Source organism: Arvicanthis niloticus, chromosome 3 (assembly GCF_011762505.2).
Source record: "Arvicanthis niloticus isolate mArvNil1 chromosome 3, mArvNil1.pat.X, whole genome shotgun sequence".
Taxonomy (NCBI): Eukaryota; Metazoa; Chordata; class Mammalia; order Rodentia; family Muridae; genus Arvicanthis; species Arvicanthis niloticus.
In genome coordinates, this window is record NC_047660.1 from 93025260 (window position 1) to 93052569 (window position 27310).

The 27310-nt window shown below is 42.0% G+C and overlaps 1 protein-coding gene and 1 pseudogene across 1 annotated transcript in view; one reads left to right on the forward strand and one right to left on the reverse strand.

Moving 5' to 3' along the window:
* LOC143441773 (uncharacterized) overlaps window positions 1–26805 on the reverse strand; it is a 69226-nt gene extending 42421 nt beyond the window's left edge. The window contains exons 1-7 of the mRNA XM_076931526.1: window positions 26391–26805; window positions 25169–25283; window positions 23660–23833; window positions 20910–21016; window positions 18258–18319; window positions 3546–3856; window positions 79–614 (exon numbers count right to left, since the gene is read on the reverse strand). Coding sequence (XP_076787641.1) covers window positions 79–614; window positions 3546–3856; window positions 18258–18319; window positions 20910–21016; window positions 23660–23833; window positions 25169–25283; window positions 26391–26635 — 1550 coding nt within the window. The 5' untranslated portion in view covers window positions 26636–26805. The remainder of the gene's footprint in view (window positions 1–78; window positions 615–3545; window positions 3857–18257; window positions 18320–20909; window positions 21017–23659; window positions 23834–25168; window positions 25284–26390) is intronic.
* LOC117705680 (glyceraldehyde-3-phosphate dehydrogenase pseudogene) lies at window positions 5485–15457 on the forward strand (annotated as a pseudogene).
* Window positions 26806–27310: the final 505 nt, after the last annotated feature.

Consider the following 27310-nt stretch of genomic DNA (forward strand, 5'->3'; position numbering starts at 1 on the left):
TCATGAATGTTAGTCAAAATTAGTTTGTTTTGTAAGTCAAAAATGATTATCTATTTTGAACTAATGTCATGATCTTACTTATCGTGTTCTTCTTTTTCCTCAAGAGCAAAATCCTCGTCATTAGTAGCCCCACTGTGCCTTTGGAGAGTTGGTTCATTGCCTTTGTGGTCAGCAGTACCAGTAACGGCCGCGAAAGCAGCAGTGACAGCAGCAGCAACCACAGCATTAACGGTAGCATTGGAGGAGGCTGCCGCAGAAGCAGCTGCAGCAGCAGCAGCAGCAGCCGAGGCATCGTTGGCGGAAGCTGAAGCAGCTGCAGCAGCCGCTGAAGCATCAAAAGCAGAAGCGGAAGCGGAAGCAGCAGAAGTAGAAGCCGCAGAAGCAGAAGCAAAAGCAACAGATGCGGAAGTGGAGGCTGCCGAAGCAGAAGCAAAAGCAGCAGAAGCAATATTAGAAGCAGCAGAAGCAGAAGTGGAAGCAGATTCCGCGGAAGTGGAAGCAGAAACAGCAGCAGCAGCCGCAGAGGCAGAAGCCACAGTACAAGCTGTTCTGTCGTCAGAGTTCTCCAGTACTACCTCCGGCTCCTGGAGTCGGTACTTCCTCTTTCCTTCAACCTTTAAGGAAAATTCGAGTTGTGTTATTTTTTCGTTAAAAGGGAGTTTTATACTTTCATTCGTTTTACTACTTGTCAGTGCCATGGTCTTGATTTTAGACCACAAATATTTGTGTTTAATTTTATCAGTACAGACTACTGACATTTTGTAACCTCTGCTTCACTTCTGTTTGAGTAAAAGACCCAGAATTTTCAGAAATCTTAAAAGGGGACATACTCTGTCTGGCTTTTAAAAAATCTGCCCTTTACTGATAAGCAGTGGCAGGGCACTCCTTTAATTCAAGCACTCCGAAAGAGGCAGACTGATCTGTGTGAGTCCATGGACAGCCAGGGCTGTACAGAGAAACCCTCTCTCAAAACAAAACAAGCCAAACCTTCTTTTTTGCTACCTAACACATTCACTTCCTTAATGATGTGAAGAAATATCAAGAAAAGGACAAATTGTATCCTCTCCAGTCTGTATGACCTAGATTTTACATTAGTAGCCAGATTTAGAGAATGTGACAATGAAGAGATTCCGGAATGAAAAAGCCTCATCCTTCAGCAGACATCAGCCTTTCCTCATGGTCACACTTGCTCACTGGGATCCTGGGGTAGCAAATCAGTGAAGGTGGCCTTTGAAATGCATGAACAATGCGATGCATGCCACTACCCACAGCAGAGGGGAACTGCTGAGCTACAAGTATGGATTCTGGAGATCCCTTCCAACCTCTCACTCCTTAACCATGACTGTTACACCTGATGGATATCAAATAATGGCTTGCTTCAGCACCATCATCTACATACAGTAGGAGTTATGTGGACAGAGCCTGAAGGATCAAGTCTAAGTAATGAAATTCATTGGTTGATAAATTTCCATAAGGCTGACTCAGACGGTTTACCAAAAAAAAAAAAAAAAAAAACAAAACACTGAATCAGCTAAGCTTAAGAAATGTGAGTTTGGGGCTTGGAGAGATGGCTCAGCAGTTAAGAATACTTGGATTCGGTTCCAAGAACCCACACAGGGGCTCACATCTGTCTGAATTTCCAGTTTCAGGGTATCCAATCCCTTGTGACCTCAGTGGGAATACCAAGCATGCATATGGTGCACAAACATACATGCAGGCAAAACATTCATACACAAGCATACGTAAAGTATGAGTTTCGCAAACTAATTTCATGCTGCTTGGCTGATGAGAAGCCTCATCTACTTTTACTTTCAGATAGTATCTCTAGATTGTTGTCAGTCTTGGCAACTTGGCATATCTCAGAATTAAACCTTCTACTTTGCCATCAGATACCCAATTTGCTAATTTTATCTGCTAATTTTTAAAAAATCCAAAACAAATTCAAATTTTAAAGAGGCAACGCAACAAAAATGTTAAGACAAACTAATAATAATAAACATGTGGACGTATGTATACTCGACTAGAGTATTTAAAGTGGTCGTGTGGATGAGCTCAGTGGTTCTAGTAAGACAAACGAGCGCTAACCACAGTGAATGCATGCGTTTGATGGGGTGTTTGTCAAGCTTGAAAAATTCTCATAGTTCTTCTCATTCATTATTTCCTCATTATGCAATCTGTCTTAAGACAATTAAAAAACCCTGTATTTATAACACTTTTATCATCTCCCTCTATTTTTTTAATCACATGGTATATGTATAAGTTAATTTACCATGACATACACCTTGTGGAAAATAGAAGCAGTGAAGATGATCGGGGTAAAAAGATCTGAAAATATTTTCCTCAACTCTTATTTAAACATCAAAAAATAATCCAGATCACAGCGAGGCGGTGCACACCTTTAATCCCAGCTCTGGAGAGGCAGAGGCAATCTGAGAGTCCAAGGCCAGCCTGGTCTATACAACAAGTTTCTGACTAGCTAGGGCTAAATAAAAAATGTTTTCTCAAAAAAAAAATCTATATCTAAATACAATTTCATTAACAGATATCGCAGTGGTATATGTGGATTTTTGTAAGCAGAATAAAATTGACAGAGGAAAATCCATGAACAGCTGCTCCTCCAATAAAGCCAGGAACCATCCTTTTCACATTCCTGGGTCATTGTCAGCTTGCTCTATCTTGCTGTAACCCATCATGAAGACAAACAACATGTAATGCTCTGTTGGAGTGGAGGAAAAAATGACAGTGTCTGTCTAGGACCATGGTCTTTTATATAGCACACTCCTTTACCAGGTAATAGCCTCTACTCCCAGGCTTGCACTAGTTTGGCGTAGATTAGATGAATTACAAAAATATGCCATCTTTTATTTCAGGCCTATGATACATTATGAAGTGTAATCACTGTCCATTTGGCTTTTTAGGTTTATACATATGTCTAATATCTAATTTTCAATTAGTGATATTTTGGTTTGTAGATTTATCATTTGTATATCAAGCACACTGTTCCTTTCATTTCAACTATAAGTACCATAGAAATCATCATCATTTTCTGCATTATTATAAAATTGCCCTCATTTGTGTTAAAAATATGTCAAGGTGACTGGAGACATGGCTCGGCAGTTAAGAGCACTGGCTGCTCTTCTAGAGGTTCCCTGTTTGAGTCCCAGCACCCACACAGCAGCTCAAAACCACCTGCAACTCTAGTTGCAACGAATCTAATGCCCTCTTCTGACCTCTGTGGGCACTGCATACACATGGTGCACAGACATATATGCGGGCAAAATACTCATACACATAAAATAGTACCATTTTTTAATGTTTAAAGTATGTTCTCATTCTAGTTTGTTCTCATAGTCTAATTTTATTTTCCTTAAGCTTTAGAAGGCTCAGTGACAAGTGTACCTGGGACTGGGGCAAGAAAAAGATGCCAGGGCATTTTCAGGACTGGGTTGTTTTTTTAAAATATCTGCAATACAGTAGTGAGTCTCTCCAGATGCAGTTTTCCCCCTCACAGACAGATGCATTATTTTTAAATTAGGGGGAATTACCTTTAAGTGTGCTTTTCCTTTAGAGATGCTAGGTGGTGGCTCTTTCTCAAAGGGTTCAAGAAATGTCCTTAATTTGTTTCTGAGGACTTTGTTAAGCTGTTCACTTTGCTGAGCTTCCTTGACTGTTTTCATAGGAGGACGTCCTGAATGTGCAGGTCTATGTCCTGCGTCACATTTCCTTTTCTCCTTTTGTTCTTGAGATGTCATTTGCAGATAGTCGGGTAGAAGGTTTGTTTTCCTGACTTTAGATGCTTTTTGTCTTAGACTACTGATTTTTAAAGCAACTTCATCCTTATCAGTCGTTGAGGGTCCTGGACACAGAACAAACAGAAATGAATTCATATCACAGTTATTTTTTTCATATCAGCTTAGTCACTCACAACTCCCTGGCCCATCATCATTAATAAACAGGGCTGCAGATATGACTCAGAGCTGCAACCCTTGTGAGGCCCTAAGTTCAGTTCCAAGCACCAGAAAATAATTTTTAAAAAACTGAAAATAATTTACCCCAGTCTAGACTAGAAGAAGACCAAGAGGTAACAAACTTAACTTTGCCAGTGTTATTTAGAATAGACATGCCATTATGTGAAAAACTTAAGAAGTAAATTCTTTTTTTTTTTTTTTTTTTTTTTTTGACACAGTCTCACTGTGCACTTTGGCTAGCCTGGAACTCACAGACATCTGTCTGCCTTTGCATTTCCAAGGCCCACCTTCGCTAGATCATAGTGAGCCCTGACTGTGCATACCAGTCCTTTTCCTGAAGATCACTAATCATTAGGTAAGCTTTGAATGACTAAGAGCCAAAATTAATAAATACTAATCAAAAAGGAAATCAATCAAATTTTACTTTAAGCTACATATTATAGAAGTGTGATGCATCTGTACAGTTAAGTTACTGTGTTAAGTTCAGTTCTCATATATTCTAATTTCCACTGAAGACAATGCGTAAAAATTTTTATGCTGTTTACTGAGAGGCTATGTTAAGATAAAGTAAGGCAGAAAGTTATTGTTGTATGCACTACCCCAAAGGTTCTCTTGTGGTAGATACAAGTCTATTAAGGCTGACTGGGTTGATTTTGTAACCCTGTTCTCTGCCTCAGTACTCTGCCCTCAGAACAATTAGAGATCATGAAGAAAAAAAATTCTCTAAGTTGGCATGAGTGAGTGATAATAGGAAACTACATAGTCAAACACTGGGAATGAACCCCTTATCCTTGCCTCTAACCCAATGGCCATCACTGTTACATTGCTCACAACTCCAAGCACTTAATAGAACTCAACTTAGATCATGCCTTAATCACATAGACAAGAGCATGAGAACCACACAGAGGGACCAGAAAGCTGGCTCAGTGGTTAAGAGTACTGGATGCTCTACCAAAGGACCTGAGTTTGATTCCCAGCACCCACATACTCACAGCCACCTCTAACTCCAGCTCCAGGGTAATCTAATGGCCTCTCCTTGCCTGCAAAGGCACCAGGCACACACACAATGAACAGCTATACATGGAGGTGAAATATCCATACACGTGAAATAAAAATGAATCTTCTTTTAAAAAACTACACAGGAAAACATACTTCGATTATAAAGATATTCTAAGAATAGTTTATAGTTTATTTAATGTTTCTATATTCAAAATGTTTTAGTAAATATATAAATTGGAAATAAAGAGCCAACGGAGAGATAGCTCAGCGGTTAAGAGCACTGTTCACTTTTTCAGAGGTCCTGAGTTCAATTCTCAGCAACTACATGGTGGCTCACAAACATCTATACTGGGATCTGATGTCCTCTTCTGGCTGCATGTAATCATACATGCAGATAAAGCACTCATATACATAAAATAAATAAATAAATAAATAAATAAATAAATAAATCAAGAGAGAGAAAGAGAGAGAGAGAGAGAGAGAGAGAGAGAGAGAGAGAGAGAGAGAGAGAGTCCGAATGACCTACAACCTGAAGTCCTGTCAAGGTGAGACAGGGACTCCCTGGACCAAGCTGGCTAGCCTAGTCACAGATATTTGCCTGCCTTTGCCTCCCAAGTGCTGGAATTAACTAGCTGAAGGAAATGTCTTTGCATATCCATATCCAGGTCCATTTAGATTTGCTAAATCAACCTTCTTAGAGCACTTGGACTTGTGCTTTCAGATTCACTCAGGGTGCTGGCTGTCACACAGTCTCCTGGGAACTAGAGAGAGCCACATAACTGCAGTCCCCTTCTCTCAGACATGGCCTTTCCCGCTCCCCTTGAGGAAGATGTTACCCAAAGGAAGAAACTGTCGTCACTATCTGACAACTCGCTGTAACTTTCTTGGGTAGTGACAGCTCTGGGAACAGCAACTTCAAAATGCACCTTCATTTCACCTACATTAAAAATGTCTCCCACATCCCAACAAGACCTTGGAGAATGAAGACTAGATTTTAATCTCTTATGTGAGTGGCCATTAATTACTGCAAGAAAACAATAAAATGTCAGTGAGTCATCTGTTCACTGTCACTGTGACCTAGTCACTCCCTGGCTTCTTTCCTCAAAGGTTCCATTACATTTGTTTTTCTAAGACATTTTACAAATCAGTAATTTTCTTTTCCAAACTAAGGGTTTCATGTTCTAAAATGTCCAAGTACCTTCTCTATACAAATGAATGAGAAAGCAAGAGTGGTGGTACATGCCTTCCATCCCAACACTTGGGAACCACAGTCAGGTGGACTTCTGAGTGTGTCTACATAGTAAGTTCCAAACCAGTCAGGACGACACAGTGAAACCATGGCACAATAAATAACTAATAATTCTGAAGTATTATGTTGAATTTTCACCATATCATACGAAATTTAACTACTTTTAAATATTTTGAATGGAAGCTGGAGAGATGGCTCAGTCGTTAAAAGCACTTGCTACGGGTCCAGAGGACCCGGGTTTGGTTCCCAGCACCCACGAGGTCAGGCTCACAGCCATCCGTGGCTCCAGTTCCAGTAGATCTGGAACTTCTGGTCTTTACAGGCACCAGGCACACTCATTATAAATGTTTAAATTTCCACAATTTCTTCAATATTAGCTTAATACAAAAGAAAAGCTAGAAATAAGGAAGCTCTCTTAAAACCTATATTCTAGAAAAATGAGGGTGTGTGAGGAAGATATGACTGTGTTCTTCTGTGAAGCTTAAGACACCAGGGAGATTCCAAGCTAATTGCCTACTCCATTGGAACTTACTTAATTACATGTGAGTTTATCAAAAAACATATTAGTTTACAGATCATTCTACATAAAGCTCAGTAGATAAAGCACTTCTCATGAACTACAAAGATTGGAGTTCAGATCCCAGCACCCACAGGAAAGCTAGGCAGGAATAGTGGCCCACCTATAAACCTGATCCTCTGGAGGGTCCAGAGCAGGCTGCCTAGTCAAACCAGCCAAATACAGTGAGCTCCATGTTCAATGAGAGATACTGCATCAAAAACTGATGTGCAATGGTATGGAGGAAGACACCCAAGACCAGCCTTGAGCCTCTAAATCCATGTGCACACATACACACCACACACAAACACATGAAAAAGAAAAACACTCAAATGGAGATTTACTCAAATAATTCTTCGTTAAATATCAAATATACTGTATATGGGAAGAACTAGTTCTAACATCACTTGTGTATGTTCCAACCCATTCTATTTATTGTTGTTGTTTTAGTTTGTTTAATTATTTGTTTTGAGACAGAGTTCCTCTGTGTAGTACTGGCTGTCCTGGAACTTTCTATGTAGACAAGACTGGCCTAGAACTCAGAGATCTACCTGCCTCTACCTGCTGAGTGCTGACATTAGACACACATACCACCACACCTAGCCCATTCTCTGTTTTTAATTATTTTTATGTATATAACTGTTTTTCTTACATGTAAGTCTGTGTTCCATGCACATGCCAGGTGCCCACAAAGGCCTAAAGAAGTCTTAGGATCTCCAGCAACTGGAGACACGGATGGTTGTGAGCCACCATGTGGATGCTGGAAACAATCCTGATCCTCTGCAGCCAGTGGTCATAACCACCAAGCCATTTCTCCATCTCAATCTAGTCTCTTATTTGGCCACCACTACCTCAGAAGTATTTTACAGGGGCTGGAGAGATGGCTCAGCAGTTAAGAGCACTGACTGCTCTTCCAGTGGTCCTGATTTCGATTCCCAGCAACCATATGGTGGCTCACAACCATCTGCAATGGATTAGATACCCTCTTCTGGTGTGTCTGAAGACAGAGATAATAAAATCACTTATATAAAATGAATTTTTGAAAAGTATCTTACTAGTCATTTGGAATTTATGAATTTATATATGCATAACTACAAAATGTTTTTCCCCAAATCAACTCTCCACATGAAACACTGATAGGAAGGCAACTTTAAATCTTAGAAAACACTACAAGAGCAGAGTGTAGAGCAAGAAACTTAATCTTACAAGAATATTACCTTAGTATCAATATTACTATCATCTGTTTTTCGCCTGGAGCCATCAGGTCCAAATCTGTAGGAGGACCTCCACAGTAAAGACATACAATGAGTAAGTTGAATATTTTAACAAAATCTGGGGGAAAGGTCAGTTACTTGCACATTAAATGGTATTTCCTGATTTATTTAATTGGAAAATAATCTTTGAACTCTTTTTTTTTTTTTTTTTTTTTTTTTTTTTTTTTTGGTTTTTTTTCGAGACAGGGTTTCTCTGTGTAGCCCTGGCTGTCCTGGAACTCACTCTGTAGACCAGGCTGGCCTCGAACTCAGAAATCCACCTGCCTCTGCCTCCCAAGTGCTGGGATTAAAGGCGTGCGCCACCACCGCCCGGTACCTTTGAACATTCTTAATTAGCACTTTCTGCCTTCAATTTACCACAATCTATAACATATGATTAAATGAAAACTGTCTCATAAATCCATGCAAAGGAGCAAAAGCCAATATTAACAAAGCCTGACATAATTTACCTGCACAAACCGCCTGACCTGAAGACTAAACTGAAATATCCTTTGTAATGGTTTGAATATGCTTGGCCCATGGGAAGTGGCACGGTTAGGATTTGGGGCCTTACTGGAGTAGGTGTGGTTTGGTTGGAGGAAGTGTGTCACTGTGTAGGCGGGCTTTGAGGGCTCCTCTGCTCAGGCTCCACCCAAGGTGAAAGAACCTCCTCCTAACTGCCGATGGAGAACAGTCTCTTCCTGGCAGCAGCTTCAAATCAAGAGGTAGAACTCTCAGCTCCTTCTCCAGCACCATGTCTGCCTGCAGGCTGCCATGCTTCCTGCCACGATCATAATGAACTGAACCTCTGAGACTGTAAGCCAGCCCCAATTAAATGGCTTTATAAATGTTGCCTTGGTCATGTTGTCCCTTCACAGCAAACAGAAACTCTAACTAAGACACCTTTTAGGAACTATATAACACTTGCTACCTGAAGAGAAGCAAAGCCATTAGTGAGGTAGAGAGATGGTTCCACAGTAAGAGCACTTGCTCCTGTTCTAGAGGATCCAATTTTGGCTCCCAGCACCCAGTCTCCAGCACCCATGCCAGGCAGCTCACAACCACCTGTAACTCCAGCTCCATAGGATTTGGAGCATCTGCAGACACCTGGCCTCCAGCGTCTGTAGACACCTGCAATCATGTGTACATACCCATATGCAGACACATATGCTTTATCCAAAATTAAAAATAATAACTTTTTTAAATTATTAAAACAAGGCAGAAGATTCACTCTACCCACTTCCTATTCATCAGCAAAGACTATACAATTTATAGTCTTTCCATTTTCCATATCCAGTCAAACTCTAAGTGGGTTCTCTCTGGAAGCAGGTGATACCACAAGTCTACCGGCTACAGAGATCCTTTAACAAAAAAACTCAGAGGTTTTCAAGTTTTTCTGAACAAACCACCAGAAAAGCAGCAGGCTTAGTTGTCCTGTAGAATATATTCAATATCCCGTGTCTTGATATATATTCTTTGTCAATCTTGTAAAGTGCAATACTTCTTAACCATTTTCTACAACCCAGATTGCGACCCAACAAGTTCCTCTTCAGAGTCCATCCATCATCTTTACTTCATCCCTGTCCTCTACTATGGATCTAACTTGCTTATTCCATGGGATCAAATTCAAGTTGTCAGTCTCGACAGCAAGAACGTCTACCCACAGATGACACACTCATTCCATTCTTATCTTCAATAGGCTTCACTGCACTCTTACCACACTATATTATTAAAATATGTGCCAACCTGTGGATAGATAAGAAAGACTACTAGGCTTCGAATTAAGGAAATAAGTCCAAATTTTATTTCTGCCACTTAGTGTATTTTCATGTTACTTTTGTTTACATTTATGATTCTCTAGCAGAACGACCATTTGAGCATAGTGTGAAACATGAGTTAATGTGCTATAGAGTACCTTACCTAATCTCTACAATTCCTTAAAATTCTGAACTTCTAAGCCTGGTGTGATGGTGTATGCCTTTCACCTCAGAACTCTGGAGGCAGATGCAGGTAGATCTCTGAGTTTGAGACCACCCTAGTCTACTAAGTAAGTTCTAAGAAAGCCAGGGCTACACAAAGAAAATCTGTCTGAAAAAAATCCTAAATTTCTAGATGCTCTTAGTTGGTCTACAAAAGAGATAAAATGTGTAGCTGTCTGAAATAAATGAGGAGAAAAGGAGAAGATGAGGAAGAAGAAGAAGAGGAGGGAGAGGAGAAGACTGAAAACTACCCAGGCATGGTGACACAAGCCTTTAATAATCCCAGCACTCTGGATCTAGAGGCAAGAAGATCTCTGTGAGTTCTAAGTCAACCTGGTCTTCATAGTAAGGTCCAATATAGCCAGGACTACATAAAGAGACCCTCTCTCAAAAAATAAAAAAATAAGGAGTATAGTCACAGAAAACAAAAGCCAACCAACTTCAAAGTAAACAAGGGGAAAAAAGATTCAGGGAACATTGCAGGAAAAGGAGCAAAAAAAAAGTTAGGGAAGAAGGGCTACCCAAAATGCCATCCTTTGTGGGTGAGACACAGCCACTGCAATCGGGAACTCACAGCACCTGAGTGCACCCACTCAATGGAGGCCAGCACTGAGTCCATGAAAGAATGGACTGCCAATGTAGAGTGAAAAATTATAAAGGCCATCTTATCAAATATGTGTACATTTTTTGCCTTAGACCTTGGGCAGAAAAGCACCTGCCAGCAGGTTTGGGTCCATCTAATTAGTTACAGAGGAGGGGGGAGTTACAGTACAAAGGCCTGTTAAGAACATCCCAGAAACTGACTGGCCAAGGGAAGAACTACACCCTGCCCCATGGTACGGCCTACTAGTGTTCAAAAAAGGTAAAACAACCAATCCTGTGCACCCGCGCGAAAGTTCGATTTTTCCCTACCCCGCCCATATATAAGCGCTATGCCCCTGAGCCACGAGGTCAGTCCCTCTATCCCCTATGTGAGATATGGGGATATGGGCTGGCCCAGAGCTCTGATATAATAAACCACCTCATGTATTTTACAGCAAGACGGTCTCTCGTGTGTCCTTTGGGTGCGTGTTATCCTGAGACTTAAGTGGACCCCTTTTTGGGGAGTCCCGGACCTTTCACCAACAGTCAGGCATGGATTAAGGGGCTCGGGAAGTATCCTCACTGATGAACTATTTGTTACTTGTAGAACTAGAGAGAATAGAGTCCCTATCTTCAATTTTGTGCTCTCTGCTGATGACCCCATGCCCCATCAGATTCCAGGGAACAGTGGAAAGCCAATGGTTACACAGATGACCCTGGCTGTGGTGGTCTGAATGAGAATGATCCCCCACCCCCACCCCCAACTTAGGTACATAAATTTAGATAGTTGGTCACAAGAGTGAATAGAAGGTGTGGCCTTGTTGGAGGAAGCTTGTCAATGGGGCTGGGCTTTGAGGTTTCAAAAACTCATTTCCAAGCCCATAGTCTCTCTCTTCCTGCTGCCTAAAGATCCAGATGTGGAACTCTCAGCTATTTTTCCAGCACCATGTCTACCCACCATGGAGATAATGAAACTGTAAGCCAGCCCCAATTCAATAATTTTTTTAAGAGTTGCTGAGGTCATGGTGCCTCAGCACCAGCAATAGAACAGTGACTATGACACTGGCTAAACTAAATGAATCACTGAACAAAATCCCAAATCATAAATCTGAGAAAAGGCTGGTAAGAGTGGTTGACAGGGAAAAGAAGGAGACAAGAGGTTATTCAGTAAAGAGTGATCAGAGTGTATTATATACATGTATGAAATTGTCAAAGAACAAAATATATACAAACATGCAACTAGTTGGGGTAGTAACTTCCAGGGAAAGCCACAGTGGGAAATCAGTATGTAGATAGATCAAGTAAACTCTCCCAAGGAGATGCTAAGTGTGATTACTAGAACATGCTCTATAATAGATGTTCTTCACTTCTCAAAAAAAAATATATGTATCTGTAGTGTGACCGGATTTTCCCTGTGTAAAACCTGTGACCACAACTAAAACCTTTGATGGTGCTCATATCCATCCACATATGAGCAGCACTAACTGCACTTAGTATGCTGGGGTTTTTTAAGATTTATTTATCTATTTTATAAGTTTATTGTAGCTGTCTTCAGACATACCAGAAGAGGGCATCAGATCTCATTACAGATGGTTGTGAGCCACCATGTGGTTGCTGGGAACTGAACTCAGAACCTCTGGAAGAGCAATCAGTGTTCTTAACTGCTGAGCCCTCTCTCCCATATGTTATTTTTTAAAAAGAAGACATAAAGTTGGGGCGGGGACACAATGGCAAGGCATGGAGGGGAAAGTGGGTGTAGAAATAATCATATTTAAATGTATTCATGTGCCGGGCGGTGGTAGAGCACGCCTGTAATCCCAGCACTTGGGAGGCAAAGGCAGGCGGATTTCTGAGTTCGAGGCCAGCCTGGTCTACAGAGTGAGTACAGGGCTACACAGAGAAACCCTGTCTGTCTCAAATAAATAAATAAATAAATAAATAAATAAATAAATAAATGTATTCATGTATGAAATTCTCAAGAATAAAGAAAAATTTTAAACTTTAATGATTAAAAACAAGGTATTGGCTACCATTGAATTACCAAAAATATAAGGGCAAACTATTATACTACATAATATTGTTCCCCAGAAAAACTCTGCACTAGTGGCAATATGTAATTAAATGATCTGAATTGATCTGATACTGATATCTACTTTGATGCTAGTGTTGCACAGATCCAAATCATTATATGCCAACGGACAAGAGAATGTGCTGGGTAATTAGATAGGCTAAGAGTCAGAGACTTGATCATCAATACCATGAACCAATTAATCAAGCTCTCTAAATGGCAAATGAGCAATTGGTACAAAATACATTATAATGGCATAGTCTGTAAATCTGCTGTGATGACTACATGATATAGCAGGCATTAAGTATATGATATAGTATCTAACCCAGACTACACTACATTAAGTATTAATAATATCCTATCTATACATTCTCCAATTACTTAATATATTTTCAAATATGTGAATTCCTACCTGGGTAAAGAGCTATGTTCAGTACTGTCATTGGTTTCAAAGGAGAAAGGCAAAATACCTTTTGTAACAACAATAGAAAAATATAACATCACACTTATAAGACTGGTACTCGGTTATAGTGTGTTCCTTTGAGAGAATGTCTAAAGTGATTATTAACTAGACTACTGATAGGCAGTTAATACCTAAGACCTCTTCTGATGTTGTACATTTCAAATATTGTAAGAAAGACACTTATCAAGACTGAATGCCTAACGATAGACTGCTACATACAATGACTATAATCCTAAATATACATTATCAAACTAATAGAAAATTATATCATCAGCAGAATCATATTGATAGTATCAAGAAAAATATCATGTTCTTTTTCCTGGACTAATGACACTAACAATAATTCTAAGAGAATGTCCTTGTTAAGACAAGTTAATAATGAAAAAGTCCTGGCCCAAGAAAGCCAGATCTATGGAAACTGTCCTCTGCAGCATGGCAAAACATACCATACCCAATGTACATTATATTGGCAAACTGTCATATGTAGTTTGGGGTCACTGTGAAGCTGGCTCTGAAACTGGGGTTGCCTCTATCCCATTTTCACACACAAGCATGTTTGTCTCGGTGTCCTCCAAGGCCCCTTCTTTAGGGATGGGGTTCCTTCCTCACTCTGACAGGAAGGAGAGAACAAGACAGCCCAAGAGTAAAAAGACTGTGGCCTTGAGTACAACTAGAAGGTAAACTATTCCAACCAGAGGTTAGTGTTCTTTATTCCATGATATAAAAATACCTGTGTGGAAACAAGGTCAGAAGTTCATTCATGGGAAGTTAGCTCATCCGCAGACAGAAGGCTCAATCAGGAATTCTAGCTGAGAGCCTCAACCTCCCGAGTGTCTGTGGGATTTAATGATGCTACCTTTCTGCTGTTGCTTGCTCTTGGAAACCTCACCGAAGGGAAACTCTGCTTACCCAGAACCTTCTCTATGGGGAACTGCCACCGACTGCCTCAATGGGGCTTTCCCAGTTGACCTCTGCTAGATGCTCTGAGCATTCGATTTGGTCATATTTTGCCATCTATCTATCTCTACCTCTAACTATATCTCTATATCTTCTTTTACTTTGGTTTGTTACATACATAATAAACTCACTTATTCAAAATCAAAATAGGGCTATTATAGATTATTCTCCTGGTCATACAAAGCAACATAGAAAACAGAGAGTGGAGGTTTGAAAGATGTCTCCTCCAGACACATAGGAAGTGGCACCCTTAGAAAGTGTGGCCTTGGCCCTCTGCTCCTCCCTGTTCCGGAGATTGCCGAATCTTCTTGTGCAGTGCCAGCCTCGTCCCGTAGACAAAATGGTGAAGCTCTGTGTGAAGGATTTGGCCGTAATGGGCACCTGGTTACCAGGGCTGCCTTCTGCTCTGCATGTGGCAAAGTGGAGATTGTTGTCATAAACCACCCCTTCATTGACCTCAACTACATGGTCTACATGTTCCAGTATGATTCCACCCATTGCAAGTTCAACCGCACAGTCAAGGCTGAGAATGGGAAGCCCATCAACGGGAAGCCCATCACCATCTTTCAAGAGTGAGATCCCGCTAACATCAAATGGGGTGATGCTGGTGCTGAGTATGTTGTGGAGTCTACTGGCATCTTCACCACCATGGAGAAGGCCAGGGCCCACTTGAAGGGTAGGGCCTAAAAGGTCATCATCTCTGCCCCTTCTGCTGATGACCCCATGTTTGTGATGGGTGTGAACCATGAAAAATATGACAAGTCGCTCAAGATTGTCAGCAATGCATCCTGCACCACCAACTGCTTAGACCCCTGGCCAAGGTCATTCATGACAACTTTGGCATCATGGAAGGGCTCATGACCATGGCCCATGCCATCATTGCCACTCAGAAGACTGTGGATGGCCCCTCTGGAAAGCTGTGGTGTGGTGGCCGTGGGGCTGCCCAGAACATCATCCCTGCATATACTGGTGCTGCCAAGGCTGTGAGCAAGGTCATCCCAGAGCTTAACAGGAAGCTCACTGGCATGGCCTTCTGTGTTCCTACCCCCAATGTGTCCATTGTAGATCTGACATGCTGCCAGAAGAAACCTGCCAAGTATGATGACATTAAGAAGGTTGTGAAACAGGCATCTGAGAGCCCACTGAAGGGCATCCTGGGCTACATTGAGGACCATGTTGTCTCCTGTGACTTCAATAGCAACTCCCACTCTTCCACCTTTGATGCTGGGGCTGGCATTGCTCTCAATGACAACTTTGTAAAGCTCATTTCCTGGTGTGACAATGAATTCGGCTACGGCAACAGGGTCGTGGACCTCATGGCCTACATGGCCTCCAAGGAGTAAGAAACCCTGGACCACCCACCCCAGCAAGGACACTGAGAGCAAGAGAGAGGCCCTCGGTTGCTGAGGGGTCCCTGTCCCCCACACTGAGCATCTCCTCACAATTCCCTTCCCAGACCCCATAACAACAGGAGGGGCCTAGGGAGCCCTCCCTACTCTCTGAAATACCATCAATAAACATTCCCTGCACCCGCAAAAAAAAAAAAAAAAAAAAAAAAAAAAGTGTGGCCTTGTTGGAGTAAGTGTGGTTTTATTGGAGGAAGTGTGCCTCTGGGGGTGGGCTTTGAGGTCTCACATGCTCAAGCCAGGCCCAGTGTCTGCTGTCTGTCTGCCAATTCTCAGATACCTGTCTAGCACCATGTCTGCCTGAATGCTGCCATGCTTCCTACCATGAACTGTAACCCAAATACGATTAAATGTTTCCTTATAAAAGTTACCATGGTTGTCCACAGAATCAACTAACCAGGGCTCATAGAAACTCAGAGACTCAAGCAACAAATATGGACCCTGTGTGGGTCTGAGCTAGGTCCTCTATATATAGGCTATGGGTTTGTAGCTTGGTGTTCTTGTGGGCCTCCTTGGGAGTGGGGTCTGTCTCTGACGCTTCTGTCTGCACTTGGGACCAGTTCCTCATCCATCTTTGATATGAAGGTTTGTGTCTGGTCTTATTGTAACTTTTATGCCATGTTCAGTAGAAATCCTTGGGAATCCCTGCTTTTTTTTTTTTTTTTTTAAGGGAAAGAGAAGAGGAGTGATTCTGGAAGGGAAGGGTAGGAGGAGGAATTGGGAATTGAGGAGGGAGGAGAAACTGTGGGGATGAAAATGTTGTGTGGGGGGGAAGTGCCAGATTCATAAATAAATAAATAAATAAATAAATCACATATGTTTAAAATAAAAGTTGCCATAGTCATGGTGTCTCTTCACAGCAATAGAAATCAATCCTAAGACAGAAAGCAAGGACAACGAGTTTTACAGAGAATTTCCATTGCCGCAAAGCTCAAGAGAGGACAGTGTGCTTACTCTCTTCATCCGCATCTGGGGAAGATGCTAAGAAGCCCCTCAGTTGTAGCTCTGGGCCCTTGCCCATGTGCAGTCTAAGATGCTCAGGTACTGTATGACACAAAGGTAGCTTTGTATGTTTCCATACAACCTCACTTGTGTCTTCGCTATATGCCAACAGCTTTCTCACTATAAATAGGAAAAAATGCAATTTTTTTTACTCCATTTAAAGTACTGGGAAAACAGACTAGAGAGATGGTTCAGCAGTTAAGAACACTGGCTACTCCTCCAGAGGACCCAGATTCAACTCCCTGCACACATATGTGGACTCACAACCATCTGTAACTCACGTCCTTTGGCCTCTGTGGGCACCAGGCTTGCATGTGGTGCACAGATGTACATACAGGCAAAAAACTCAGGTATGCACATAAAAAAGACACTTTTAAATCAGGTACTAGAAACCCAATGTGATGTTCTTGGCATTTCACATGGCTGCGCTAGGTCATTTGTTTCACTAAACAACAAAAATGGAGTGAGGGGTTCTGAGATTGCAGCTCAGTGGTGAAGTACGTGCTCAGCACATGGGGGACCTCAGTGCATCCTCATCACCACAGAGAAAGATCCAATAATACTACACTGAGATAGTACAGAAGAAAGCCACTGGCATTCAGTAGAACTGGCTCTTTTCACCTCATCTCCGGTGAAGCACATCGGTCAGATTCATCTACACTCTTCTCCCTGAAAGGTGTGCTTCCCAACAGCAAGACAAGTAGGAAAGATGCTTCGATGACAGTCGCTGAAAGAACAAACTCTGCAGTGTTCCTCCACTGACTGTTAGAATCTTATCCAGATTCAATGGAGATGCATCTGATGCTTTGAAATACAGAATGATGTTACTTCCTCAGCCCTCCTCTTCAGCTGGCAAATTGCTGTGCACATCTTGCTTTACAGCATGTAAACCATGCATCATCTCCTATGCTGATTAAGAATGCCATCAAGAAAAACATGGGAAGTGGATCTAATGAGGATTCATGTAGAAAGTTCATAAATCCCCGTGTTCAATCCCCAGCATGCCACAAGAGGGGGCTATTGTATTTTATAAAACTGTTCAGTGAGCCTATTATATATTATGGCAGAACACAGTCACCAAGAATGAGAAGTGATTAAGATGAGAGTCGGACAATATGCAGATGCTGTTCCAAACTGGGAAGTTTAGAGAGCAAAAAGCAAACAGCTTAAATTGCATTGGGAGAAATTAATGAAAATGCTTGAATACTGTATCTCATTACATAATGACATTTGGGTTTTGTTGTTGCTGTTGTTGTTGTATTTTCTTTTAAGACAGGGTCTTACTGTGTAGTTCTGGCTGTCCTAGAACTTATTAGGTAGATCAAGCTGGTCTTGAACTCAAAGAAATCCACTTGCCTCTGCCTCCCAAGTGCTGGGCCCAATTAAAGGCATGAAGCAGGCTACATAGTGACATTAGTGACACTGAATTTCATAGGGACAAAATACATTACATTTATCATGAAAATTTATTTTTATAACAAGTCTAATTTATGGTGTGAGTATAATGTACTAGGTTAAAAAACATTTTTCCTATTTATACAAAGATATTAGAAGCCAAAACTAGATAAGCCAATATTTTCAGACAATATTAATGTCATGTTTCAAATTTTTTAGAAATAATTTCTTTAATTCTGAATTTCCAGAATGTTAGAAAACAAATTAATAAACAATTTAACTAAAATTTACACCTTCACTTTTTTTAGAACTAAAATTTTTATTCATTTTTTTTATGTAGACTAGGACCACCTTGAGTAACTTGGTATCAAAAATCTTACCTGCGCTGTTCTGTGTGAGTTTTTTGCGTATTGGATTTTGCTGTTTCTTGGGTATTGTTCCACTGTGGCATACAAAAAAAAAGTGATACTTATTTTAATATTTATATAAAAATATTTACCAAGTACTCTAAATTCTTTTTTTTGAATTCATAATGTACCCTACATTAGAAATGTATCAACAACTTTTAATGTATTCTTCAACTGTTAACTCTCATGGTCTTCACTTTTCTTCTCATAAAATATAAAATAACAACAAAACCACATGCACACATTACACACCACACATACCACAACACACACACATACCACACTACATACACACACCACACACACACAACACATAACACACACAACACACAACAAACACACACACAACACACACATACTATACACACACATACTATACACACACAACACACATACACCATACACACAAACCACAACACACACACATACATACACACAGAGGAGTCTGGTTCTTCCCAATGTTCTGCCCTGGTAACTATAGCAACTGTTGCCTTTGTATTTGTGTGCTCCTGGAGTTAGTGCTCCTGTCTCACTCATCTGCCCATGTCCCTCGGGTACCACAGCTCTATCTCTGTCATGACCCTTTGAAGGCATTTCATTGAGTGTGATACTCTCTACAAATAGGCTGGTTCCATAGATCATACATGAACTGGATTCTTGCTTCTAAACATCACTCTACCAGCACTCTCTTGCTTCTAAACATCACTCTACCAGCACTCTCAAGAGCCATCACATTCTTGGTGCCCTCAAGCTATTTCTTAATAGACCATTCATGAGTGAGTGCTGAAACCACTACCTGGCTGTTTCTGTGCCTCACAAGCACTTCTGTGTAATGCTGAGTCCTTATGATTCGTAGTCTGTGCCAAAACTCACAGGAGAACAGCACAGTCCTTCAGCTGTTTCTTCCAGATGGCAGCTAAGAGCTGCAGATTTCAGGGGTTGCTGTCAGGCTTGTTTTCCTAGACTCCACACTGGATTTCCCCAATGTTGTTGAGAAGGCTGTGAACATGTTCTACAGAACCATATTCAAAGGCCACTGCTGAAGGGTTCTGTTTTCCTTTAGCTGTCCTAAGTCGTCTTCTGTTTTCTTGCTTCTGTGAGCAGAACACTCACTTCTACTGCACAGTTCCATTACCAAGGCTAACAGTCCAGACTGCCTTGGACTGAAACCTTCAAAACCATATGCCAAAATAAACTTGAACTCCTCCTCTCCGCTGTTTCGGGAGCTTGAGTGCACAGATGCACAGCTAACTAACACAGTAGCAAAACAATTCAGAGAGGAGAGAGAAAAATAAAAAAGAATAGTACCTGGTAACATCATTTAATGATCATGACAACCTGATGTATTTGACTATTCAAATAGCAATTTAAGAGGTTAGAGAGATGATCCCATAGCTAAGAGCACTGGCTGTTCTTGCAGAGGATACAAGTTTGATTCCCATCACCCATATGGCAGCTCACAACTGCCTGTGATTACAAAAAGGATCCAAAGTCCTCTTCCGGAGTTTTAGTGGCCAGTATGAATGTAGTGCAGAAATGCACTGAGGTACATATATGGGCACATAAAATAAAAATAAATTAATAAATATGAATTAAAAAAATATTTAGTGACCCAAGAGACAATCTGGTTTTCAAACTCTATGTTAACTGTAACATTTTAAAAGAATGTATACAAGCAAGAGAGTGAAAATACTTAGAAAAGATTATGAATTATATTGTCAATCAAAATTAAACTAGAATCTATACTTTAAACAGTATTGGGCTGGAGAGATATCTCAGAAGTTAAAGGCACTGACTACTCTTCCAGAGGTCCTGAGTTCAATTCCCAGCAACCACGTGGTGGCTGGAAACCATCTTTAATGAGATCTGATGCCCTCTGCTGGTGTGTCAGAAGACAGCTACAGTGTACTCACATACATAAAATGAATAAATAAACCTTTAAAAATAAATAAACAGTATTTCTAGATGTGGTAGCACATGCACTTGGGAGGTAGAGGCAGAAGGATCTCTGTGAGTTCAAGGCCAGCCTTGTCTATATAGTGAGTTTCAGGACAACCAAGACTATGTAGAAAGATCCCATCTCAAAGAAAGGAAGGAAAAAGAAAAAAAGAAGAAGAAAGAAAAGAATACCACTGAGAGATAGAGATGGTTTAGCAGTTCAGAGCATGTGTTGCTCTTGTAGAGGACCCTGGTTCAGTTCCCAGCGCTCCTACAGTCGTTCACAACCACCCATTTCTACAGTTCCAGAGGATCCAGTGACCTTCTCTGATCTCTGTGGGCCCCAAGTACACTAATGGTGCCCACATATACAGTCAGGGAAACCACTCGTACACATAATACAAAATAAATAGACCCATTAAAAAATTTAAATAACAGCAAGCCAGTGGTGGCGCAGCAGCTAAGGTAGCCGCCTGCAGAGGGTGAGCCCGTGCCCTTTGCTCTCTCTCTCTCTCTCTCTCTCCCCCGGTTCGAATCCCATTTTCCCCGTGTGACTCTGCCAGAGTTTCATGAAAAAAAAAAAAAAAAAAACCCTTAAATAACACTAAGACTGAAGTCACTTGTGTAGTGTGGTTATAGGTAAGGAATTTAAGAAGAGTACTAAAAATTTCAAAGAGCAAACCATACCTGTCCTGGTGAAACACTGTGTATATATTTGCACCCTTCTCTATTAAAAGTTCCACAATCCGGTCTTTGTTTTGCCGTAGAGCCAGTGAGAGTGGTGTGAAGCCCTCCTGAGAAACAAACAAAAATAATTTACAGTGTGTGAAACGATATATTTCTCAACTGAATGAAAAATCATTTTAAAATAGCACAAGTGACTTCCTCTGCTCCCAGCTGCACTCCACTCCCCACAGGCTGCTCCTTCTTCCAAACTAACCTTCCCACCCAGCTGCCACCACCACCACCATTACCACCCCTCCTATCAATGGGGCCAAGAATCTTCACTTCAGTGTGGTTGTGTGGTTTTCCCAAGAAAATTAAGAACTTCTTGAGGACAGGGGTACAATCTTATCTTTTATCATCTCCTTCGCCCTAAATCATGATAGCAAAGGTTTTACTTCCATTAGATGAATGAGCTAATTTGTCTTCTCTGGAGCAGAGTTTCTTCAGTCTGTATTTCAAAAAAAATATGTAGTTTTCCAGGAGCACCACAGGGACTAAAACACTCCCTTATTACAGAACTATAATTATAAGTCCAGCATTAAAAAAATCCCCTTGACTTGAACCCATGCTTGACAGAACTTCAGTGGGGAACACTGACATTTGAGGAAGGGCTTCAAGAATACAGTGTTCAAAGTTTTCCAGTATGTTTGCATTTGAGTATCTTCAATTTTAGGTGACAGGAACCAGATACCATTGTCAGGTGATCTCCAAATTTCCTCCCAGGAAATTGCTCTCAATTAAAAGACAGTTTAACTAAGTTTTATTGCTTATTGCTATTAGAGACAAGATTTATGTCTTAGCAGTTAAAACCTCAGTATAAAATTTTATTCTCACATATAACAATAATTCATAACAATATAAAAATCTTCATTTTAGTAACTAACATCATTTTTCATTCTAGGAAAATTATAAGCCAGAAATAAATACCAGTTGATCAATAAAATTCTAATACTGACCCCTGAGTTAGCTGCAAGAGAGCAGCAGGCCACATAAGAAGATACCAGGGGCCACCATTACCTGAAGACTCCCATACTCGGGAGACCCTTCCTCAAGTCTCAGGAAATCATGACCACCCAAAGATCACAAGAAACCATACCTGGATGCAATCAGCAGAGGCTTTATTAGGGAAGTTAGCCGGCGGTCAAACCACAAGCTCTCTAGCTCCAAGAGCAAGGTTTGGCCTTGAATGGAGGGCTAAGGGGTCTTTTATAGCATGGGGTGGGGAAAGGAAGGCATTTTCACGCAGTTATGCATGATTGGTTGCATTTTCTCATGGTTACACATGATTGGTTGTTTTACAAATTTTGAACATAGCACTGGGAAGACCAAGGGAGGGAGGGGTAACCAAGAACAGTGGAACATTTCAGAGGAATCTAGTCCAAATGATCTAGAGTCATGTGAAAATCACTCTGCACACTCATTCTTCTCAAAAATGTGGTCTTACCAAGTCACTGTCCCCTATACCGTAATTACAAAACATTTCTCACTTCCTCCAGTCACAGTCCCACCTAGATGGCTTATATTTTTTATGGTCAGGAATGTGTCTTCCTGCCTTGGGCCTCTTCCACCTGTAGGTGGGCCTACTGCTTGAGGCTTGAGGAATGTAATTCATCCAGCAAGTGTCCTGGGGCATGAAGGCCTGAAATCTTATTTTCAGTTCCTCGTTCTGGAATCTGCACTTTTCTGCTCAGGTCTAAGGGCAAAGAAATCTACACATATTTCATAAAATGGCCTTTATAATTTTTCACTCTACATACCTTTTAGGGTTTTCTTTTATGGGGTTCATAGAAGGAGCAGCTTGGTTACTAGAAATGTAGTAAGAGTGACTCTCTGTTTTCATTAATAAGCTAGAACACCTCTGAAGGGGTGATATTTAGAAAACGGCACCCTGTCCAGCTTGTTCCAGGGCAGCCACCATGTTCCCGCTGCTCCTCGGCTCTGACCAGGGCTCTGGCTAGCTAGATGTGCAGGCCCTGGCACCCACGAGACACCAGCATAGGGGATGGCTCTTCCAATCTGCCACGATGTATCCACAAAGCTCGGCTGAACCCCAGACAATATCTGCCATCCTCACAGTATCTAGTAGAAATGAGACTCTTAAAGCTTAATGATTAGCTAAAGAATTTATATATTTTAAAATGCTCGCACTTGGGAGGCAGAGACAGGCGGATTTCTGAGTTCGAGGCCAGCCTGGTCTACCGAGTGAGTTCCAGGACAGCCAAGGCTATACAGAGAAACCCTGTCTCGAAAAAACCAAAAAAAAAAAAAAATAAATAATAATAAAATAAAAATAAAATAAAATGCTCAATCAACAAGATGCCCACACAATTGGAGTTGTTACCCAATATTTAACCTTTTGATAGAAGTTGCTACCCAGGACAGCTTTCAACCCCAGGACAACTTTTTACTCATCTGTGGTTCTCCATGGCTGATAGCCTCCTTCTTCCCCTCCCCTTCCTCTTTTTTCCCCTCCCCTTCCTCTTTTTTCCCCTCCCCTTCCTCTCTTTCTCTCCCAGCTCCACCTCACCGAGCTCCACTGCAAATACAATGTAGCAGAGTAAGTATCCTGCTACACATCTCTAGCCTCAGTAATTTTTTTTAACCAAACTGAGTTCTATCTCCCCAATCAAAGAGCATTTTCATCTGCTCATATAAGCTTGGGGAAATTAAACAGAAGGAAATACAAAGAAGTGAGTGGGTTTTTTTTTTACCTTTGTTGTAGCTTCGATATTTGCACTGTGCTCAAGGAGCTGGGATGCTATGAATGTGTTTTCACCGTGCACTGCGTAGTGGAGGGCGGTGTTTCCGAGAGCATCCACAGCATTGGGGTCGGCACCGTGCTGTAGCAAGACAGCCACACAATCCTCACGCTGGTGCTGTGAGGCCTATGGGTTTTACATAAATAAATGAGTCATTGATTTAACTAAAAATAAACATTCCACAGCTTTCATCAATTACTTCTCATTAAATGGGATACATTCAAAAAAAAAAAAAAAACTCTTGTTTTTTGAGACAGGGCATGTGGCTCAGCCTTACCTGAATTCAAAGCCTTCCGGCCTCAGCCTCCCAAGTAATAGGATTGCAGGTGTGTGTAAACATACCTAGCTAATCTAAGTAACTTTAAAATGTTTATTAATTCTCTGAGAATCTCATACAATGTATATTAATCATTTTCACCCCCTACTCCTCTACCTAACTCCTCCCAGATCCATCCCTATCTCCCTGTACACCCCAACTTCATGTCTTGTTTGTTTGTTTAAATAACCCGTTGCTTGCCATCTCTGCTGCCCATATACTGCTGGCATATGATCATCTACTGGGGTGTAGTCAGTCTACTAGTAGCCATTCCCTTAAAAAAAAGAAAAAGGCTGACTCCCCTTCCCCCAGAAGCCACCAACTGCCCTTAGTTAAGTTAAAGATGGGGCTTATGAATCTCCTTCCCCACTCTGTGCTAGAATGGCTTCATCTTGTTCAGGCCTTAGGCAGGGGATCCAAGCTGCTGTGAGCTCATGAGTGCGTGAGTCCTGTCATGGCCAGAAGACACTGCCTCACTCTGGTCCTCCCTGACCTCTGGCTTTCACAACCTTTCAGTGTAAGGAGCCAGACCTACCTAAGACTTCCTCAGAGACTCTGATGAAAAGACAAAGGGAAGTAAGGGAACTTTTGTTCTGTGTCCTTGTCCAGGAGTCTGGGACTGGAGCCAGTGCCTCAAAAGACTCTTGAGGTTTTCAGTCCTTAGGCATCTGTGTCTGAGGTATCCCATGTTCTCTTTGCCATCATCAACATAGCTCTTGCTGACCTTGCTGACCTTGGCTGTTTCCGTTCCCCCTGCCCCCTTGAGAATAGCATATGTAAGGCTGTACTTCTCAATAAAGTTGCTTGGCATAAGTCATCAGCTTATGCAAGACCACTTGTGGGCCCAGCTATGCTTTTTACTTCCTTTGTTTATCATCCCTGGTCCTTCCACTCAACATTTTCCTATTAGGGACCCGTCCCTATTGATTTGAGACATTTCAGCCTTCTGTCTCATGATGCTCTCTGAGCCTTCTGGGAAGGGGTGTGGTGCAGATGTTCCATTTGTGGCTGAGCCCACCACAGACAATTGTTCTCTGCGTTCTGATGAGTTATGAGTTTCTGTGTTAACCATGGTCCACTGCAAAAGCTCAAGCATTTCCGTCTCATCCGTCTCATACTGAAATCGTTGGCCATTGTCTCTCTACCTTAATGAGAGGCGTGCAGTTGTCGTCATCGCAGGCATTAATGTTGCAGTCCCTCTCTATTAGAAGAGCTGCCACTCCCAGATGGCCGTGTGCACAAGCATAATGCAGCGCAGTTCTGTGAAAATAAGAGGGATTTTTTAGGAAATAAGGGAGACCTCTGTCGAAGCACATTTATCCAAATAATTTAAAAAATTAGATACAGCATAGTTCATTTTCTTCTGATGGAAGATCATTTCTTTCCTTCCTTTCTTCCAATTCTGGGGACATAAGTCCTGCCCCATTCAGGGCTGGTGCTTTATCACGGCTACCCCCTTGCTTAGGGTAGCCTGTCTAAGTAAAACGAGAAAGCCCAGTAGATTTAACTCAGTTTGGATTTGAATCCTACTCTAATCTGTTACCTACTAGCTACCTGTTACTTCTTGGGCTTCCTATGAGCGCCATAACTCAATTTCCTCATGCATATGATGGGGATTAAACACTTTAGCCGTCTCCACAACTACTGTTGTGATTCAATTCAAATTCAATTCAATTTAAATCCGTACAAAGCATTTCAAGTGTTTTCAGCGCCTAACAGCTAACAAGTACATTTCTCTCTCTCTCTCTCTCTCTCTCTCTCTCTCTCTCTCTCTCTCTCTCTCTCTCTTTTTTTTTTTTTTGTTTTTTTTTTTTTTTTTTTTTTTTTTGATTTTTCAAGACAGGGTTTCTCTAGCCTTGGCTGTCCTGGAACTCACTCGGTAGACCAGGCTGGCCTCGAACTCAGAAATCTGCCTGCCTCTGCCTCCCAAGTGCTGGGATTAAAGGCGTGCACCACCACTGCCCGGTGGAAGTCAATTCTCATCTACCATATAGGTCCAGGAATGGGTTCTGTGGGGATTGGTGGGTTCCTGTGGCAAGCTCAAGGACCGGTGGAATACTGTTTCTTGGCCCTTGACTTGGGCTTGAGGTCAAGTCAGAGTCAGGATTTTTTTTTTCTTTTGCCCTTTTATTCTACATATTGGACCGTGTATCTATATACTCTACTACGTCCTGTCTTCCTCTCACAATAAAACATTGGGAGTTGATCATTTAGAGCGAATTCCTCCATTGCACAGCAAAACTCTCCCTCTGTCATAATCAATATACCCCTTTCACTCGACTCAACCACTCCCCCAACCCCCCCAAGTCCCGGTCCCTCCAACAGCCACTTCACTTCCTGCTCCTACCTACTCCCAGGTTCTATTACCTGTTCCTCTTATCCGGGTCGTTGATACCGTTTACCCGGAACGTGAGGAAACGCTCCACTGTAGCTACAGCGCCAACACTAGCAGCCCGGTGGAGCTGTCCCACTGCGCAGTATCCAGTGAGGTATTTGGGCACAGCCTGGCTTTGACCACCAACACACCCAAAACCCAGGCAGGCTGCCCATGGGCTGGTGGAGGAGCGACCGGGCCTAGGATCCCTCCTCCTGGACCAAAAGATCCTTCGCATAGGGACGCCAAGCGGCCAGCCAGTCCCGCCCTGCCCTGCGGCCCCGCCCACCTCCTTGCAAAGGTTTGTAATAAAGCCAGCCACTTCTCTCTACCCCACCACGGGGGTCGACGGTTCGGTGTCCGGCCAACCGACCCCTCTGTCGCCCAGCAACGCGGCTCAGCTCACCCAGCACCCGGGTGCACATCTCAGGTTTCCAACCAGGAAAGTTGACAGTTCTGCATCTGCCGATTGGGGATTTCGTCTCCTACCTGCCGAACTCAAGTGCACTCTCTCAGGTGCGCTGTGCACACCTCAAGGACAGTTACAGCAAGGAAGGGTGGGCTCCTGCCTACCTCCTTGTTTCCGTCGCCTAGCAACGTCACTAAACGCAGCTTTGTGAGCACCCACCTTAGATTCTAATGACAGGAGCCTCGCCAACCTGAGCGGGTGAAAAGCCTTGTCAATGCATCTCACCAGCAGACCTGCTTCGCCTCCAAAGGCCAAACACTGAAGAGAGTCGGGTCCTTTGCAACACTACAGTTGGCGGTCACCTGCTCCAAACGCCAAGTGATTCCAAGTTCCCCGGAGGTGCAGCCCGATGGTTCAAAATGACATTTGTTATTTACTATTCCAGAAATAAACCAACTCTTTGGAGATGGAAACGAGATCAGAAGTTCAAGCTTCTCCTTCTCT